Source organism: Haliotis cracherodii, unplaced genomic scaffold (genome assembly GCF_022045235.1).
Source record: "Haliotis cracherodii isolate W230 unplaced genomic scaffold, xgHalCrac1.p SCAF_11, whole genome shotgun sequence".
In the NCBI taxonomy this organism is placed as follows: domain Eukaryota; kingdom Metazoa; phylum Mollusca; class Gastropoda; order Lepetellida; family Haliotidae; genus Haliotis; species Haliotis cracherodii.
The window spans coordinates 21,714,427-21,734,206 of NW_027266266.1; the positions used below are offsets into that span (position 1 = coordinate 21,714,427).

Here is a 19,780-nt window from a genome sequence, read left to right on the forward strand (position 1 = left end):
AAAGATGTGTTTGATTATATGTTACAATATTCAACATTTTGTCAGGGGTGTTACTTATAAGCCAACTAATGCAAATGTTAGTCTTGTCGTGTTTATTTTATCTTCTGGATTATCCACCGAAACAAGTTCAATTTGGTGTACGAGGCTAGATAATATAGTGATGAAACTTATGGGCATTGATCAATGAAAACCAGTGATCAGACCAGCTGTTCCCAAGACAACAAACCCTGTACATTTGCTTCTTGTATGAAAGGTTTGTTTTATTGTTTAACGCTGCACTCAGCAATATTCCAGCTTTATGACGGCGGTCTGTAAATAAATAATCCAGTGATTAATATCATGAGCATCGATCCACGCAATTGGGATCGATGACATGCATCAACCACGTCAGCGAGCCTGACCACCTGATCCTGTTAGTCGCCTCTTACAAGCATAGTCGCCTGTTACGGCAAGCATGGGTCCTGGAGACTATTCTACCCCGGATCTTCACGGACAGCTTGTGTATTAGAGAGATACTTGACACATGCTATAAATCTAAGTGACTGGCATTTTTTTTTATGTTTTAGAGATGTCCGCTGCCACTCTGCTGTCGATCTTTGCGTTACTTGTAATTTGCTGGGTACAACAGACGGAAGCACAAGGTAAAGCACACCACACCACACGGAAAAGTCCATTCTTTGACATGGCACATTTCACAGAATCACCTTTGGTGAGGTTGCCTGTCCCATGACTGTAGACCCGTGAAGATTCCGGGGTAGAATAGGTCTTCAGCAACCCATACTTGCCGCAAAAGGTGACTATGCTTGTCGTAAAAGGCGACTAACGGGATCGGGTGGTTTGGTTCGCTGACTTGGTTGATGCATGTCATCGATCCCAATTGCATGGATCGATGCTCATGATATTAATCACTGGATTGTTTGGTCCAGACTCGATTATTTACAGACCGCCGTCATATAGCTGGAATATTGCTGAGTGCGGCGTCAAACAACAAACCAACCAACAGACTACTTACTTCGCGTACTAATTTTGTCAATAAGATGCAATAAAATTTTCAACAGTATTATGCATATCACTTTCAAAAGAGACGTGATTGTTGTCCTTTCATATGGATAAAGAATTACTCTTTCTGGAAAAGCTCATGTTTCTATGTCTCATGGCCAAAATAGCAGGGGGCGCTGAACGTTTTTCCAGGTGTACATACCCCATTCAAAGTTAGTGAGCACATTGCCCCAAACTCCCGTACAAGCGCACAATCACATTGAGAAGCAGTTTGTTACTTATCTAAAATTTGTTTTGATGTTTGTATTAGTAAATCGCCTCCGTGGTCTAGTGGTAGAGCTTCGATTTCCGGCCCCGTCATACCAAAGGACGTTAAAAGAGGGTACTTGTTGTTACGCTGCCTGGCGTTCGGCATTAAGGGGCTAAAACAAGGAGCGGTTGGCCCGGAGTCAGTATACTGTGTCTGAGCGGAGTATTCATGTTAAAATGCGGCATTGTATCTCAGTTGGCCAGCACTGTGAACTCGGCATTAGTCCGGATTACTACAAACACAAACACACACACACACACACACACACACACACACACACACACACACACATGCATGCACGTCGCTATATATGGCAAATAATCTTGGACGCGACGTTAACCCTTATTTCACCTCTCCATGTCTTAAAATGTTAAAATAATAAAAATCGCCTATTTTTTCAAGTTTTGTTTATTAAATGTTTTTGGTAAATGACGAACATTGCCGAAGCATGTACCTTGATAATTAATATTCACTTTGTAGATATAGCATAATAGATTGTAAAGATAAGAATAAAAAGGGCTTATTTTCCTCTTTTCACCATTTTGACATCAATAGTCTCCACTCTGTATTTATACTCTTCGAAACAAGTAGGGAATCAAATTGCGTTGCATTGTGAAGGTACAGATCACCAAGAAAGACGACAAGGATGTGTACTAAAAACAGGAACGTTTGAGATAAATTCATATTACGATTGGTCAAACATTCGCGTATATGGCGTGGCATGGTTCGAATCAATCTTCCAAGTCGTGTCCACACCTCTTATCATTTCGGTGAAACCCACGAGCACGGGTATGGTGCTGACAAACCTAGAATCTAGAATCATAATCGGGGGGAACCGGAATTCGAACCCACAACCATAGGTTTCTAGCGTTCCCAAGGGACGCAACTCTTTACAGCGAATCGCCGCGCCTTAGATGACTGGGCCACGCGTGCTACCTCCCCCCCAAAAAAACAACGAAACAAACAAATAAAAAACAAAACAAAAACAAAACAAAACAAAATAATAATAAAAAAAATAAAAGAATAAAAAAATAAATATAATATAATAAACGTCATACCAAATCAAATTGTATCTGTTTTAAGAGGTCAAACGAATTAAGTAAGTAGTTTTCCAAAAACGTAAATAACATAATCCAAACTGGAAGTACTAATAACATTATTACAAAATGCGCTAGTACCTCTGATTTAAGGTTTGAATGTGTTTTCTAAAACTGGAAATCAGATAATACAAACCGGAAGAACTGATTACATTGTAATCATGGACAAAAACTCAAATACGGTAAGAACTGATTTTACCAAACAGGAAGTAATGTAATCCAAACTGGAAGCTCTTATAACTTTCCAAGAAAATGAGCTGGAACAATTAGTGAAAATGGTTATAAGTTCGAATAAAGTAAACAAGTGTTTTCCGAAACCGAAAGTGCTTATAGCCAAAGTCATAAAGAATTATGATTCGGTGATTTTCTGCATAGCCAAGAGTGAGATCATGCAAATTGAACATACGTTTCTATCAAACTGGATTAGTCGCCTTTTACGGCAAGCATGGGACACTGTTTGTAGATATATTAACAAAAAGGTGAATGTCAGAGACAGAAAACTAACTTTTTTACGTATTTTTTTCAGCTGGTCAAGTATGCATCGTTCGGGAGGAAAACAACGTTAATGAGGACATGGGTCCAATTGTTTTCGAATTAATTCGAAAAGGAGGTTCAACTGGAACCGTCACTGTCACTTACACCTTAACAGACATATCAACAGAACCTGAAGATATACTTGGGCCAAGGACCGGATCAATCACGTTTTCTGATGGCCAGACAGAGGCGAATATTTCAGTTGCAATCAATGACGACTTGGTGAGGACTTGAGACTTATATTCTTAATCAATGAAAGCGACAAAACCCTCCAACGGCATAAATCTCTGCTAAAAGCACAGTCCGTTGTACGATTACGAAACCTGGGGGTACACTCACATGCATGAGCAAGTCAAGAGTTAACGTGAAAAAAAACCCCGGGAACATATGGCAAAAGTCCAAATTGGGAATTGCATCGAACATTAGCGAGCCTATTTCCTGGGCGTCTGGGTTAATATCTTTGCTGTAGAAACCATCTGACCAATGAAGCTGAAATTTCGTATGCTTGTTTCATATGTCTTCAGCAACCCATGCTTGTCGTAAGAGGCGACTAACGGGATCGGGTGGTCAGGCTCGCTGATTTGGTTGATGCATGTCATCAATCCCAATTGCGTGGATCGATGTTCATGATGTGAATGGCTGGATTGTCTGGTCCAGACTCGATTATTTACAGACCGACGTCATATAGCTGGAATATTGCTGAGTGCGGCGTTGAACAACAAACAAAACACATAAGATATCGGTGTTAGTTTTTAGTTCTCAGAATATATACACAGAATAAATGCAGAGACTATTTAGATATATTTACAGGCTGCCGTCATATAACGAGCAAAACATCTCACTTGCGAGCCTGTCGGATCATATAGTAGTTCGTCTTTCTTCTCTTTTTGCAGATGGGTGAAGATAGCGAACAGTTCTTAGTTTCACTGACTGGTGACATAGGTCCCGAAACGTTTACGGTTGGCATCATCTTTGATAATGACATTTGTAAGTTTCTTTGTTTTTTGTTGTTTAACGCCGCACTCAGCAATATTCCAGCTATATGACGGCGGTCTGTGTATAATCGAGTCTGAACCAGGCAATCCATTTGGTGACATCATTGACATCGATCCACATAACTGGAATACGATGACATGCATCAACCAAGTCAGCAAGCCTGACCACCCGATCCCGTTAGTCGCCTCTTACGACAAGCTTGGGATACTGAAGACCAATTCTAACCCGGAATCTTCACGGTACTGTGTGTAAGTGTGCTGTTTACCTCAATAAGCTACCAAACCTACATAGAATCATTCATATTTTCTCTTGTACTTGGGGTACATTTCTGTTGTACTTGTGACGACAATGACCCAAATAGCATGCGTAAATACCCGAGTCTGGGCAACGCAAACCAGTCACAGAATCTGAAGTTCCATCAATAAGTTGCCTCAAGCTTTTGGTGGTTGGGTGGAGGCTAAATGTAAGATCACATATTGGTAGATTGTCTTCAGAATCTAATAATCCATTTTTGGTTACAAGTTGTTGTCACAATACCAACATCAGAAAAAAATACTGAATTTGATCAGTAGTACATTTCTTCTAAAAGCAGAGTCCGTTGTACGAGTCCGATGATATCATACGAACGTCGTGAAGCAGTGACAGATATAGCTATTCTTCTTCTGGCAAAACACCCTCCGTTAAAAAAATCGAAACGTATATTGAATAAACGCCGCAGTAGTAATACTCCCGATATTTGCTCGGAAACAGTAGAATGGTGAGAAAATTGGTTGTTGAAATAATGATGCGTTGGGATACAACTACACACCATGAACATCGATCCACGTAATTGGGATCGATGACATGCATCAACCAAGTCAGCAAACCTGACCACGCGATCTTGTTATGTCGCCTCTTACGAAAGGCAACTATACTTGTCGTAAGAGGCGACTAACGGGATCGGGTGGTCAGGCTCGCTGACTTGGTTGATGCAGGTCATCGTGTCCTGATTGCGTGGATCGATGCTCATGGTGTCAATCACTTGACTGTCTGGTCAAGACTCGATCATTTACTGATTGCCGTCATATAGCTGGAATATTGCTGAGTGCGGCGTTAAACCAAAAAAGACAAAAAACAACAACCAGAAAAACAACCAACCAAACACACACACACACACACACACACACACACACACACACACACACACACACACACACACACACACACACACACACACACACACACACAAAAGAAAAATAGCTTGAAGGGTGCAATGAAGGTGATATATTGCTGGCTACTTCCTATCTCTTTGTTGCTACTCAGATTCCCCTTGGGGAGAATGGTCCAATGGTGACTGCGGCGTTACGTGTGGTCCAGCGATGAAGACAGAAACGAGAACAAGGACTTGTGTGGCATTCATTCCCGCCCGATGTCAACTACTCAATGAGACCCGAACTGTGGATTGTAATCTACCAGACTGTCCCAGTAAGTTTCATTTATACCATTATTCCCTTGAAGATTCCGGGTTAGAACTGGTCTTCAGCAACACCAAACTTGTCGTAAGAGGCGACTAACGGGATCGGGTGCTCGCTGACTTGGTTGATGCATGTCATCGATCCCAATTGCGTGGATCGATGCTCATGATGTCAATCACTGGATTGTCGGGTCCAGACTATTATTTACAGACCGTCGTCATATAGCTGGACTGTTGCTGAGGGCGGCGTTAAACAACAAAGAAAACACATTAGATATCGGTGTTAGTTTTTAGTTCTCAGAATAAATACACAGAATAAATGCAGAGACTATTTTAATATATTTACAGGCCGCCGTCATATAACGAGCAAAACATCTCACTTGCGAGCCTGTCGGATCATATATTAGTTCGTCTTTCTTCTAGTGCAGCGTTAAACAACAAACAAACAAACAAACAAACAAGCAACAATCTTCAATGCATTACAACAGTTTCCACCCATCGCCAGAAGCATATATTCTTGTGCTATCTTGTGCTATCTATTTCCAAAATACTTGTTCTTGTGTCTGTATCAAATTTGAATACCCACTTCCTTCATGTCACTGCTAGAACATATTAGACACACATACTGCGTAGGTGGACCCGTGAAGATCCAGGGTAGAATAGGTCTTCAGCAACCCATGCTTGCCGTAAAAGGCGACTATGCTTGTCGTAAGAGGCGACTAACGGGATCGGGTGGTTTGGTTCGCTGACTGGGTTGATGCACATCATCGATTACAATCGATACTCATGATGTCAAATACTGGATTGTCTGGTCCAGACTCGATGATTTACAGACCACCCTCATCTAGCTGGAATATTGCTGAGTGCGGCGTTAAACAACAAACCAAACCAAACCTAATCCAATCATGTGTGGAGACCCCTCGTTAATTTCTAATTTCAAATTCTACCTCCTCCAAAATGATCTGTTCTACAGTTATCACTCCGTGGTCCGAATGGAATGATGGAATTTGCTCAACGACCTGTGGGCCTGGCACACAGATGCAGAGGAGGACCCGGAACTGTACCGCTAATTGCCCGACTGACTTGACATTAGTTGAGACGAGAACTGCCATGTGTGAGATTTGTACGTGTCCAGGTAAGTGGAAAAAACAACTTTTGTACTAAATGATCAGCGTGAAACATGCATAATGTATAATGCAACTGAATCAGAATGTCTCAAAATGTTGATTAATAAACCTTTTGTACTAAATGATCAGAGGGAAACATGTATAATGTACAATGCAACTGAATCAGAATGTCTCAAAATGTCGATTAATATGACTAATGTATAAAGTGGAAATAACATCTCATTTAGTTGCTTTTTCAGTTTTGCTTTAAAAATACGATGTTATGATTGAACCATGATCTAGAATATGAAATGCAAAATTGGAATACAGATTTCCTCCAAGTTATTGCTAGAACTTGTGTCATCAACTGAACATATAAAACTATTCTAAGTGCATGACCTATCTAAAGCTTTCTATTTTCATACACTACATCAATGTGTGATTTCATTACGACCTTGATCTCCTTTGCAGTTATCAGCATGTGGTCCGAATGGGCTGATAATGGCGCTTGCTCAACGTCCTGTGGGCCTGGGACAAATACGCAGAGGAGGACCCGGACTTGTACCGGTTCCACCTGTTGCCCGGCTGACTTGACATTAGTTGAGACGAGAACTACCATGTGTGAGATTTGTACGTGTCCAGGTAAGTGGAAACAAAACCTTTTGTACTAAATGATCAGAGGGAAACATGTATAATGTACAATGCAACTGAATCAGAATGTCTCAAAATGTCGATTTATATGACTAATGTATAAAGTGGAAATAACATCTCAATTAGTTGCTCTTTCAGTTTTGCTTTAAAAATATGATGTTCTGATGGAACCATGATCTAGAATATGAAATGCAAAATTGGAATACAGATTTCCTCCAAGTTATTGCTAGAACTTGTGTCATCAACTGAACATATAAAACTATTCTAAGTGCATGACCTATCTAAAGCTTTCTATTTTCATACACTACATCAATGTGTGATTTCATTACGACCTTGATCTCCTTTGCAGTTATCAGCATGTGGTCCGAATGGGCTGATAATGGCGCTTGCTCAACGTCCTGTGGGCCTGGGACAAATACGCAGAGGAGGACCCGGACTTGTACCGGTTCCACCTGTTGCCCGGCTGACTTGACATTAGTTGAGACGAGAACTGTCATGTGTGAGATTTGTACGTGTCCAGGTAAGTGGAAAAAACAACTTTTGTACTAAATGATCAGCGTGAAACATGCATAATGTATAATGCAACTGAATCAGAATGTCTCAAAATGTTGATTAATAAACCTTTTGTACTAAATGATGGAAAGTGGAAACAAAACCTTTTGTACTAAATGATCAGAGGGAAACATGTATAATGTACAATGCAACTGAATCAGAATGTCTCAAAATGTCGATTTATATGACTAATGTATAAAGTGGAAATAACATCTCATTTAGTTGCTCTTTCAGTTTTGCTTTAAAAATATGATGTTCTGATGGAACCATGATCTAGAATATGAAATGCAAAATTGGAATACAGATTTCCTCCAAGTTATTGCTAGAACTTGTGTCATCAACTGAACATATAAAACTATTCTAAGTGCATGACCTATCTAAAGCTTTCTATTTTCATACACTACATCAATGTGTGATTTCATTACGACCTTGATCTCCTTTGCAGTTATCAGCATGTGGTCCGAATGGGCTGATAATGGCGCTTGCTCAACGTCCTGTGGGCCTGGGACAAATACGCAGAGGAGGACCCGGACTTGTACCGGTTCCACCTGTTGCCCGGCTGACTTGACATTAGTTGAGACGAGAACTGCCATGTGTGAGATTTGTACGTGTCCAGGTAAGTGGAAACAAAACCTTTTGTACTAAATGATCAGCGTGAAACATGCATAATGTATAATGCAACTGAATCAGAATGTCTCAAAATGTTGATTAATAAACCTTTTGTACTAAATGATCAGAGGGAAACATGTATAATGTACAATGCAACTGAATCAGAATGTCTCAAAATGTCGATTAATATGACTAATGTATAAAGTGGAAATAACATCTCATTTAGTTGCTTTTTCAGTTTTGCTTTAAAAATACGATGTTATGATTGAACCATGATCTAGAATATGAAATGCAAAATTGGAATACAGATTCCCTCCAAGTTATTGCTAGAACTTGTGTCATCAAATGAACATATAAAACTATTCTAAGTGCATGACCTATCTAAAGCTTTCTATTTTCATACGCTACATCAATGTGTGATTTCATTACGACCTTGATCTCCTTTGCAGTTATCAGCATGTGGTCCGAATGGGCTGATAATGGCGCTTGCTCAACGTCCTGTGGGCCTGGGACAAATACGCAGAGGAGGACCCGGACTTGTACCGGTTCCACCTGTTGCCCGGCTGACTTGACATTAGTTGAGACGAGAACTGCCATGTGTGAGATTTGTACGTGTCCAGGTAAGTGGAAACAAAACCTTTTGTACTAAATGATCAGCGTGAAACATGCATAATGTATAATGCAACTGAATCAGAATGTCTCAAAATGATGATTAATAAACTTTTTGTACTAAATGATCAGAGGGAAACATGTATAATGTACAATGCAACTGAATCAGAATGTCTCAAAATGTCGATTAATATGACTAATGTATAAAGTGGAAATAACATCTCATTTAGTTGCTTTTTCAGTTTTGCTTTAAAAATACGATGTTATGATTGAACCATGATCTAGAATATGAAATGCAAAATTGGAATACAGATTTCCTCCAAGTTATTGCTAGAACTTGTGTCATCAAATGAACATATAAAACTATTCTAAGTGCAAGACCTATCTAAAGCTTTCTATTTTCATACACTACATCAATGTGTGATTTCATTACGACCTTGATCTCCTTTGCAGTTATCAGCATGTGGTCCGAATGGGCTGATAATGGCGCTTGCTCAACGTCCTGTGGGCCTGGGACAAATACGCAGAGGAGGACCCGGACTTGTACCGGTTCCACCTGTTGCCCGGCTGACTTGACATTAGTTGAGACGAGAACTACCATGTGTGAGATCTGTACATGTCCAGGTGAGTAGAAAAAAACTTTTGTACTGAGAAATAATAGCGAAACATGTATACTGTACAATGCAACTAAACCACAGTCTCAACATCTCGATTTAGATGTCCAGGTAAGTAGGAAAACACTTTTGTGACAATTAATAAGGGAAAATCATGTGTAGTTCAACTTAAAGACAGTGTGGATTATTAACTAAAAAGCAACGAGGAGAGATATGCCTGAGATGTCCTCTATTTGATATTGATTTGCAGAGAGCTACCAGAAACAACTGCATGTGCAGAGTATAGAAATGTAGCACATCTGAGCATTATGTCAACATGTCGGCCGGAAACATTGTAAATGGCTCTCGTGTTGTTTCCACCTACAACTTTACAGTCACAAACCAATGGGAAATATTTTTAAAAATCTCAAGAAAATTTGAAGGGTAGTCGGGCACCATAACCTGAATGGAATTCATGAAGGTGATGTCCTCAGCCATAACGGCAAGAAAATGGTGTCTGTAATCCATCGTCAGAAGTTATGATTCGAACTTTCCAATCGACCAGAACTTGCTGCATGAACGCTCCAAACAGACTTTTCATTTTCAAGTAATTTTTATTTCATATTCAGTGATCGGCCCCTGGTGCCCGTGGGGTAATACTGGTCTGTGTTCTGTGACGTGTGGAAGTGGGACACAGATGCAGGCTCGCAGTCGAATCTGTGTTAATACTTGCACGCCCCCTGACTGTATTACACGTGAGGAGAGAACGGGCACTTGCTATATTGCGTGTCGTAAGTATTAGAAAAACCTTTAAGGGATACTTTTTTTAGTCACTGGTTCAATTTCTTACTACATTGTTTCGTTTAGTTTTTTTGCTTTAACGCCAGACTCAGCAATTTTCTATCTATATGACGGCGGTCTGTGAATAATCGAGTCTGAACCAGACAATCCATTGAGTGACATCATTTACATCGATCCACATAATTGTGATACGATGACATGCTTCAACCAAGTCAACGAGCCTGACCACCTGATCCCGTTAGTCGCCTCTTACGGCAAGCATAGTAGCTTTTTACAGCAAGCATGGGTTGGTGAAGACATATTCTTCTTGAAAGGAGCGAAATTATATTTTGTTCTCAGGAGAATGCCAAATTAATTAGTATTGTAAAGCAAAAGGACAAATCATATTACGTCACGGTCACACACTACCCCGGTCCTTGCGTATATGGTTAAGTATCATCTAAAGCCGTCTTAACACTCTGAAGTCATTCTGCAAGATAAAGAAGTTAACAGTGAACTGCCATATTTGTCGCTTACTTGAAATCCCACTTGCTACGACAGTATGTAACTGTCTATAGATAAACCCACTGTCAACAGTTTGTACATGGATAAAGTGAAAAATTGCCACTTTCATTGGAATAATTTCAAAACAACCGAAGTCAGTCACAATAAGTCTTTCTGATCTGATATCATACGAATGTTAACAGGAGCATTGTGTTCATATAAAGAAAAGCATGTTTCTGTACTAATGCATTTAGTATCCCCCCTCGTATCCCCTGTGAAGAATCGGGTTAGATTGGGTCTTCAGCAACCTATTCGTCCTGTAAGAGGCGACTAACAAGATCGGGTGGTCAGGCTCGCTGACTTGGTTGATTCATGTCATCGTATCACAATTATGTGGATCGATGTCAATGGTGTCAGTCAATGTATTGTCTGGTTCAGACTCGATTATTCACAGACCGCCGTCATATAGATGGAAAATTGCTGAGTGCGGCGTTCAACAAAAAATGTTAGATTGGGTCTTCAGCAACCCATTCTTCCTGTAAGAGGTGACTTTGCTTGTGGTAAGAGGCGACTAACAAGATCGGGTGGTCAAGTTCGTTTAGTTGGTTGATGCATGTCATCGTATCCCAATTGCGTGGATCGATGCACATGACACCAGTCACTGGATTATTTACATACCGCCGTCATATAGCTGGAATATTGCTGAATTCGGCATTAAACAACAAACAAACAAAACAAACAAATAATTTAGAATGGAATCCTTGGGGAGCCCGGATACAAATATAGGTCCCCAACAATATGTGCTTTTTGTGAATTACATTCATTGCGTAGGCAGGATCGGTGACATGGTTGACTTCAAGTCAATGTATCGCATCACAACTAATTGGATCGATGTAAATCATCAGATTGTCTGAGCCCAACTGGATTACTATGGCCTGCAGCCATATACCTGAAATATTGCAGGGTGCGACGTTAAACAACATACCCTTTACTATTTCAGCTATTGCGTGGACGGCATGGAACAGATGGTCAGGAGGATCGAGATGGAACAGTTGGTCAGGACGGTCGAGATGGAACAGATGGTCAGGAGGGTCGGCATGGAACAGAGGGTCAGGGTGGACTGGACGGAGATATGGGTTTGGGGGTCGTTACCGTTTCGGTAAGTAGAAAAATATATGATATCTTCCTCTTGAGCTTTTCAATAAGTGTAATCGCGGTCCGTTCTTCTGTGCCACCCCCTGCATATATACAATGTGCTTGCATGTATATCTGTCGATGACGAGGGTCAAACTGATGGTCGTGATGAGGACTGTGCGATCAAGACATATGATTTCTTATACATTTCGACCCGTCAAGATTTCAGGTAAAATATCGGTAAACATGCAACCTATGCTTGTTAAAAAAGACCAAATGGCTCGGCTAGTCAGGCTGGGTGACTTGGTTAATTACATGTCGCATTTCAATTACGTGGATCACTGTACTATTTAACTATTGCTGAATGCGGCGTTAATAATCAAACATACATATCTATGTTTGAGCCACAAGTAGCAGCCGCGTCAAACGAGATTTTTGAAGATTTTGTTGGAATTAGACTTGGAGTGTTGGAGGGATATCTCGATGATATGACGTCAGTCAGACAACAATGCTTGTCGTAAGAGGCGACTAAAGAGATCGGGTGGTCAGGCTCACAGACTTGGTTGATTCATCTCAGTTGCGTGGATCGATGGTCATTATATCACTCACTGGATTGTCTGGTCCAGACTCGATTATTTACAGACCGTCGTCATACAGCTGGAATATTGCTGAGTGCAGCGTTAAACAACAAACACACAAATATATCTTTAAGTAAGAACCTGCTTTGGAAAGGTTTTGGTAAAAATGAGTCAAAGATCAAAACCTGCGTGCAGGCTTTGGGAAAAGCAATTTATCATTGTCATGTTTTTGGCATAGTCATCTCAACAGGCCTGAGAGTATATATTTGTGAAACATGGTTGCACTATTTATTGTCAGTTTCTGTTGCACTTTAAATTGAAAGTCCTGTGACTGGGCATACTTGTTGGATCTTGTGAATTGTCTTGACTCAGCTCAAGCTCTGGACTTCAAATCTACGGACTGGATGTACATGCAGTGATAATATTTTTGCAGCTTTGACGAAAAGGCGATGAAAGAGCTTGCAACATCTCCAATTTAAAACCTTAAAAGGTTACCTCTCATCGTGTCTGATTGTGAAAACAACATACACCATGACAAAAACAACACAGAATGATGCCAGAATTTGTATGTGTTATTTCGTAGTTATGTATACAATACATCACCTCTTATTTGTTTGCAGGTCGCTAGACGCAACCATACCGAAGCAACTATTCTGACACACATTTAAAACTCGCTCAAACAATCCAAATAAAATGTGCTCATTAAATTACAAAGTGTCAAGTTATTAATATTCTCTAACACCAATCGAATGAGGGTGTGGGGGTGGGGGGTGGGGGGGGGGGGGGATGGGGGGGGGGGATGGGGGGGGGGGGGATGTTGTTATGACATTGGAAAAAAACTGCATCGCATTAGATGTTGTCGTGATGTTGTCTTGGACAAAACGCTTAACTGTCTCTGTTCATCTGTAAAACGGGTACCAGAGCGAACTCGGATGTCTGGCTACCTTAAATATACACAACACAACATAAGAATACTCTTCTTAAAGCAGAATCCTTTGTCCGATAACATGAGAATGTGTTTTTGAATCACTATCACTGTCGGGTGTTCGTGAAAAAGTGAGCGTATCCTGCCCAATCGGTGGAACCTTTCACATACACATGGCAAGGCTGTCTATTGTTCACCTGAAAAATGACGGAAACTTGGTGCTGTATCTTCTTAAGTATTCTATTCAATATTCAATGTCAGGGCGGCATGGTATCCTTGTGGTGAAAGTATTCGTTCGCCGACAGGACCACCTGATCAATTTATTCGCTTCTTACCAGGAATCCTCAAAGGGGTCAAATTAAAGATGCAACTTGTATGCACGTCTTTTTGATCTGTAAACCCAAAATGATGTTTGTATGACGTTTTTCATTGTTGAACACGGCCATGTGGCAGCTACATGAAAAAATAAACTGACGTCCAAAAGAAACATTACCAACTGAAAATATAAATTTCAGACAAAGTATAAATTCTTTTTCGATGAAGTCTATCTAAAACACATAACCTAAATACAACAATAGTGTCTGCAGAAAATGTGAATCGTCTGATACATGTTTGCGAGATAATACGCGAAAAAGTGAAAAACACGTGCACCACGGACAACTGCAAATGCACGTGCGGGTAAGGGCATAAAACGATTGCAACGGCAAGTCAGACATCCACAGTGATAAAAAAACACAAAAGAAATGCCACGACTCACAGTCGAACAACGTGAACGAGCCTTGGGTATTGTACAGATGGGAGCCACCCACGCCCATATTGCACGAACCTTCGGTTGCTCCCATGTTGCCGTTACCAACTTGATGCAACGTTACAGACAGACAGGGCGGACCGCTGACAGGCCAAGAACAGGCATACCCAGGGTGACCACGCCCCATGATGACCGGTACTTGCGTACCTTGCACCTCCGAAATCGCTTCCTGACAGTGACGTCATCGGCGACAAATGCCTTAGGTCACAGGGTTAGTCGACAGACAGTGGCCAGGAGACTCAGGGCTCATGGAATCAGGGCTTTTAGACCATACAGAGGACAGCTATTGACAGCGCAACATCGTCGTCTGCGATTGAGATGGGCCTGGACTGTACGACGTTGGCAACGACGTGACTGGCAGGGGGTTGTCTTCACTGTCGATTCTGTATGTTTAGGGCTGATGGATGACGTGACCTTATTGACGACTGACTTTTTCTGTGCGTCGAAGAGTGATTGCGTGTATTTAGGCATTTGGTGGTCACACACTCTACTTATGACTTGTTATTGAACGTGAGCGATTGTTTATGGACCATGATTCTGAAAGCTCGAGTTTTGTACCACACCAAACTTTGGGGGCCTCTGACGTCATTCTCGGTCGCGGTATGACTTTCATTTTCAGTGTTGATTATGTTGATATATTGATCTCCTCAATACACTTTACTTCATGCATGTATGTTTTGTTGTTTTTGAGCAAGAGCTATTTCAAACTCTGGTAAAGTTTCTTTTGGACGTCAGTCTACATAGAGTCCCATTGATCATTGGCTCATTGAATAATCACATCATGTCCATCGTCACACGCCATCTTGGTACCTAAATGCGCAATGAAAGTCAACAAACATGTCTATCGGATCTATTTAGCCACCTTGTTCGACAAAGACAGGTTGCTGGGGATAAACTCCAACCCATAACCTCCAGAGAGGTCCCTTTACAGGCCAAAACGGCGACCACGAGGTGAATTTGACCTGTCAATATATGATGATCTTGCCATGGAACTGAACGATCCCCGTCTAAACTTCCGAGGGAACTAGGTATCTGACGGTTGTCGAGCGGCCTACGCAATTTTGATGCACTTGCTGACCGCTTGGTATATGAGTAATTGAAATATTGCTGAATGTGGTAATGTGTTTGAAGCACTCCCTGAAACTACACGAGAATATACTTAACTTAAAACACATATAAAAAAGGTCAACGCCAGAGAATTATCTGCCGAAAAATATTTCATTGGACGTAAATGACCGCATATTAGAGAAAGTTATATGAATGGATAAAAACTGAAAATCAAGTGAGGACACCATGTGTTCGTGAAAAGGGTAAGGATTTACTGCCCTGTTGTAAGCAACAGCCAATCTCATAGTTTGCTTGAAAAAGTTAGTGGTTGTTGCCTGAGGCCTCACTACTCCTGCTACATGATCACAGCACTACTCCTGCCACATGATCACATCACTACTCCTGCCACATGATCACAGGACTACTCCTGCCACATGATGATCGGCCGTGAACAATCGAACCAGATGAGATGATCCTTTGTTTACAAACATTTTGTCTATAAAAAGCGACAAACAAATTTTATAATTAAAGGAAACCTCTGCAAAAAGCATTGTACGATTCCGACAATGTCATGTATTTATGAATCACTACAAATTAATGATGATACCAGATGTTAGCGCAAAGGTGATACTCACCAACATTAGTTAAACGTAGTGTCAGTTACTGTGAATTAAAAGAAGCTCACTGGATGAGTGAGGGAGTATGATTTTATGCCGCTTTCAGCAATATTCATGTTATATCACGGCGGGGGCCACCAGAACACGGCTTCACACATTGTACCCACGTCAGGAATCGAACCAGGGTCTTCGGCGTGACGAGCGAACGCTTTAACCACTAGGCTACCCGACCGTCCCTAATCTTCTCCGAGGTTACCCTGCACGCTCCCTATACTACGCCTGATATCTGGAAAGCTACACCCACTCTCAATGAACCGTGTCTATGCCCTTGCTGCAACAACTCAACCATGGATTTTCCTCATAATCAGCAGATGTGACTCTTTCCTGCTGTACCCAAAACCCTAGTACAGGCTGCAAGAAGGTGGGATCATGGGAAACTTTCACGTCAATAAACCAGTTTAGCTTTTATTACCCATTTGGATTAGTTACATTAATCGACACACCCTAACAAAGCTTAAACGCATGACTATAATCAATACATTGCACTGTCTATAAGCTCTCATAGACCATGACCATACTCTGCCTTCAGAAGCGTTGAACAGCGAAGCTGACTTGACAACTACCGTCGAGTGAGGGAGGTGTGGTTTACGCCGCCTTGAAAAGTATTTCTGTTTATCACTGCCTACTGTTGAACCGATGCTGGTCGTGGACTATTAAAGTTAGGTAGGGCAGCCTTGTATTCAGAGCGGTGACATGACTGCAATATGTGAAGAGCAGTTCGGGTGTACTGAAGGGATAATGTTTGGACTTTGCAGAAGCAGGATAAAAAAATCGTATCTTATCGTATCTCATCTCAGGTAAATGGTAAAGAGAACATCTGAAGTACTATTATGCTTTCTAAATATTTCAGAATGACTTTAACTGATATTGACTTGAACCATAATTAGCATATGCAAGAAAGATGTTTGACAGAGATTCCATACACAATCGCCCTTGTGCTGGGTTCAGATTGGAACTTAAATTTTATTCCTTCATATGTGCTTTACAACAAAATTACTGAAAGAAGTTTATCTTTCGTTTGCAAGAATCAAGATTACAGGATTTGGGTACTTTGAACTATTCGTAGCTTGATTTTCAGGATGATCAGTGAACCGTTGATGCAAAAATCAGAGTGATGGGACCTGTCCGTTTAGATATGTGAGGTTATAGAGTTTTAGAAGAGTTTGGGTGGTAGTTGTTTAATTAATTATCTGGTATGAAGTAAGGTCTAAGATTTAGATAGGTTTCTGATTTTATTTGTTCCTGGAATTTTTGGTTGAAGTTGCTGTTGCTACTGACGGCCGAGAAGTGATTTGCTAGGTTATTAGCTTTTTGAGTGGGTTTTGTTGAATTGTTTATGTTGGGAGTTTTTTTTATGACGTTTAATGCTCCTAATGGCGTGGATTTTGCGCCAAACTGTTCTGGCGTCTGTATGATGGTTAATTTCTTCGCAAAATATGCACGGTAGGATATCGGCGGAAATATTTTTCAGCTTTTTTCTTATTTTTTTCTAGCTTGTCTAGCACTGAGCAGGACATGATTAGAATATCATACCACCGCAGCCTGCACACTTCGCATCCTTCCTGTAGTCAGTAGTCTTGTACCTGTCACAAGAGCGGTAAGAAGCAGCAGGACTTGAATCCATGTCCAAACGCTTGGCAGGTGTAGCACCGGACCAGATTGGAGATGTACACCTCTACTCCAACGTTACAATAACCATCTTTGATAGATTGAGGGATAGACGTTCAGGCAAATGTGAACAGATAGGCGTTGGTCAGTTCAGTCCCACCATCCTTCTTTATGGTAAATTGTTTGACAACTGTGACAGATTGTTGTTCAGGTTCCTTGTCTTCTATGGTCACGCGAGCTCTGTCACTTACGATTTCCTTACATGAGGTCAGTGTCTTGTGCACCGACACAGCAACCTTGATATTGACAATCCCTTTTAATTTGAGCAGATTGACAGATTGACAGATCTCGGTTTCAGTGCACATTCTACAAGGAGAGAACCAGATTGAAGCTTTGTGACATGTATCTTCGCAAATAAAAATGAGACCTTTGAAAATGGTTTAATTTGATTGGTTCTTTGTCTAAAGCTTCAATAACCAAGACTGCATCCGTGGTCTAGTGGAATAGCCTCTGCCCAGAGAGCAGAAGGTCCGGGGTTCGATCCTTGTCGGGTTATCCAAAAAGATGTTAAAAGATGGCACTTGTTATTACTCTGTCTGTCGCTCGGCATTAAGGGGCTTAAAACAGGGACTCGTCTGCTCGGAATCAGTATACAGTGTTTGAGTGGGGTGTTCATGTTAAAACTGCGGCATCGTATCTCAATGGGCTAGCACTATAAACCGGCATCATTCCGGACTAGTACAAGCAGACACACACGCACACGTGTGTGCACGGTACAATATAAGTGCAATGATCTTGGACTTGATGTTAAGCCCCATTTCACCTCACCAAGTCAGATCGATTGAGCGTATGAGTATCGCCGGATTCTACATGTAGTCTTTTTTGACCAGGGTGTTGGGAGGCCATGTCAAAAGGAACAAGCGTATAGTCAACGAAGTCATCTATATACCCCGCCCATTTTAACACGTTATGGTCCCAAACCAGGTAACTGATCCAACATTTCTCTAAGCCCATGTCAAAATAGCTGCAATCGAAATTCTAAAATTAACATTTCTAAAATTCCTTAATGTCAAATGGCACCAGTTCAGTATGTGTTATATATATAGACATAGAATGTTTGCAAAGATTTAACAATTTATTTGTTATACTCCAAAAGTGAACCTGCTCTATATCAAAACTTAAATCCAACTTGTTACCATGGAAACAATGAAATTTGATTAAATTCATAAAAAGCAAAAGGCATCAGTTCACTATGTGCCTGGTAGACATGCAAAGACGTGTAAGAAAGTATTTAAAAGTTTTTGAGCTACGCTCCGGAAACGAACACCACCCTTATAGAACCTAAGTCCAACTTGTTGTCATGGAAACGTAAAAAATACAAAAAATGATAAAATTCCTGAATAGCGAAAGGCACCAGTTCAGTATTTGCCTGGTAGACATGCACAGTTTTGTAAAAAAGTGTTTAATAGGTTTTGAGTTACGCTCCGGAAACGCCACTGAAACGAACACCACCCTTATGGAACCTAAGTCATAATCGCTGCCATGGAAACGTCAAAAATAAGAATTTCTAAAATTCCTAAATAGCAAAAGGCACCAGTTTAGCATGAGTCTGAACGACAAAGTTTCGTAGAGAAATATTTAACGGTTTATGCTCCGGAAACGATTCCGGGATGCACGCGCACACGCACTGACGGACGGAACCTATTTCAATGATTGAGAGTCCCTTTCAGCAAGGGGTGTTATACTCCCTCAAATTTGACACTAAAAACTATAGATATCTTCTGAATAAAAAGAACAGTTGGAGACGTACAGAATTCGGATTCACCAGATACGCTTTCTAGGCACAGGGCTCTAAGCAAGTTCATAAATCGATACACATATATTACGAATGGGACTTCTCTCAGGAAGCACTGACTAGTCGAACCCACCCAGAAGGTTTTTGGAGAATGTGAAGATTCCCTAACTGGGAGGGGATTCCCCAACAGGGCTGTATGTCTGGCAGCAAACCTGGGTATTTCTCCCGATGTATGTTCACAGTTTTTGGCGGTAACAAACCTAAAGCACCGAGAACAATGAGAAACTTGGTACTTGGGATGCAAGCTTGACATTTCGAAAGTGAGGCCCATATAATTGCCATGTTTTTCCTGAATATTGTCAATTACATCAGTGTCTTAAGGACAGATCATTCAATGATATATGATTTCATTGCA

The 19,780-nt window shown here is 40.9% G+C and overlaps 1 protein-coding gene across 1 annotated transcript in view; it reads left to right on the forward strand.

Moving 5' to 3' along the window:
• The first annotated feature begins 568 nt into the window (after positions 1-568).
• The window catches only part of LOC139454938 (A disintegrin and metalloproteinase with thrombospondin motifs adt-1-like), a 76,841-nt gene continuing 57,629 nt past the window's right edge, over positions 569-19,780 (forward strand). The window contains exons 1-10 of the mRNA XM_071236535.1: positions 569-641; positions 2,933-3,162; positions 3,834-3,927; positions 5,239-5,400; positions 6,363-6,524; positions 6,967-7,137; positions 7,496-7,666; positions 8,144-8,314; positions 8,757-8,927; positions 9,370-9,540. Of these exons, the coding sequence (XP_071092636.1) occupies positions 569-641; positions 2,933-3,162; positions 3,834-3,927; positions 5,239-5,400; positions 6,363-6,524; positions 6,967-7,137; positions 7,496-7,666; positions 8,144-8,314; positions 8,757-8,927; positions 9,370-9,540 (1,576 nt within the window). The remainder of the gene's footprint in view (positions 642-2,932; positions 3,163-3,833; positions 3,928-5,238; positions 5,401-6,362; positions 6,525-6,966; positions 7,138-7,495; positions 7,667-8,143; positions 8,315-8,756; positions 8,928-9,369; positions 9,541-19,780) is intronic.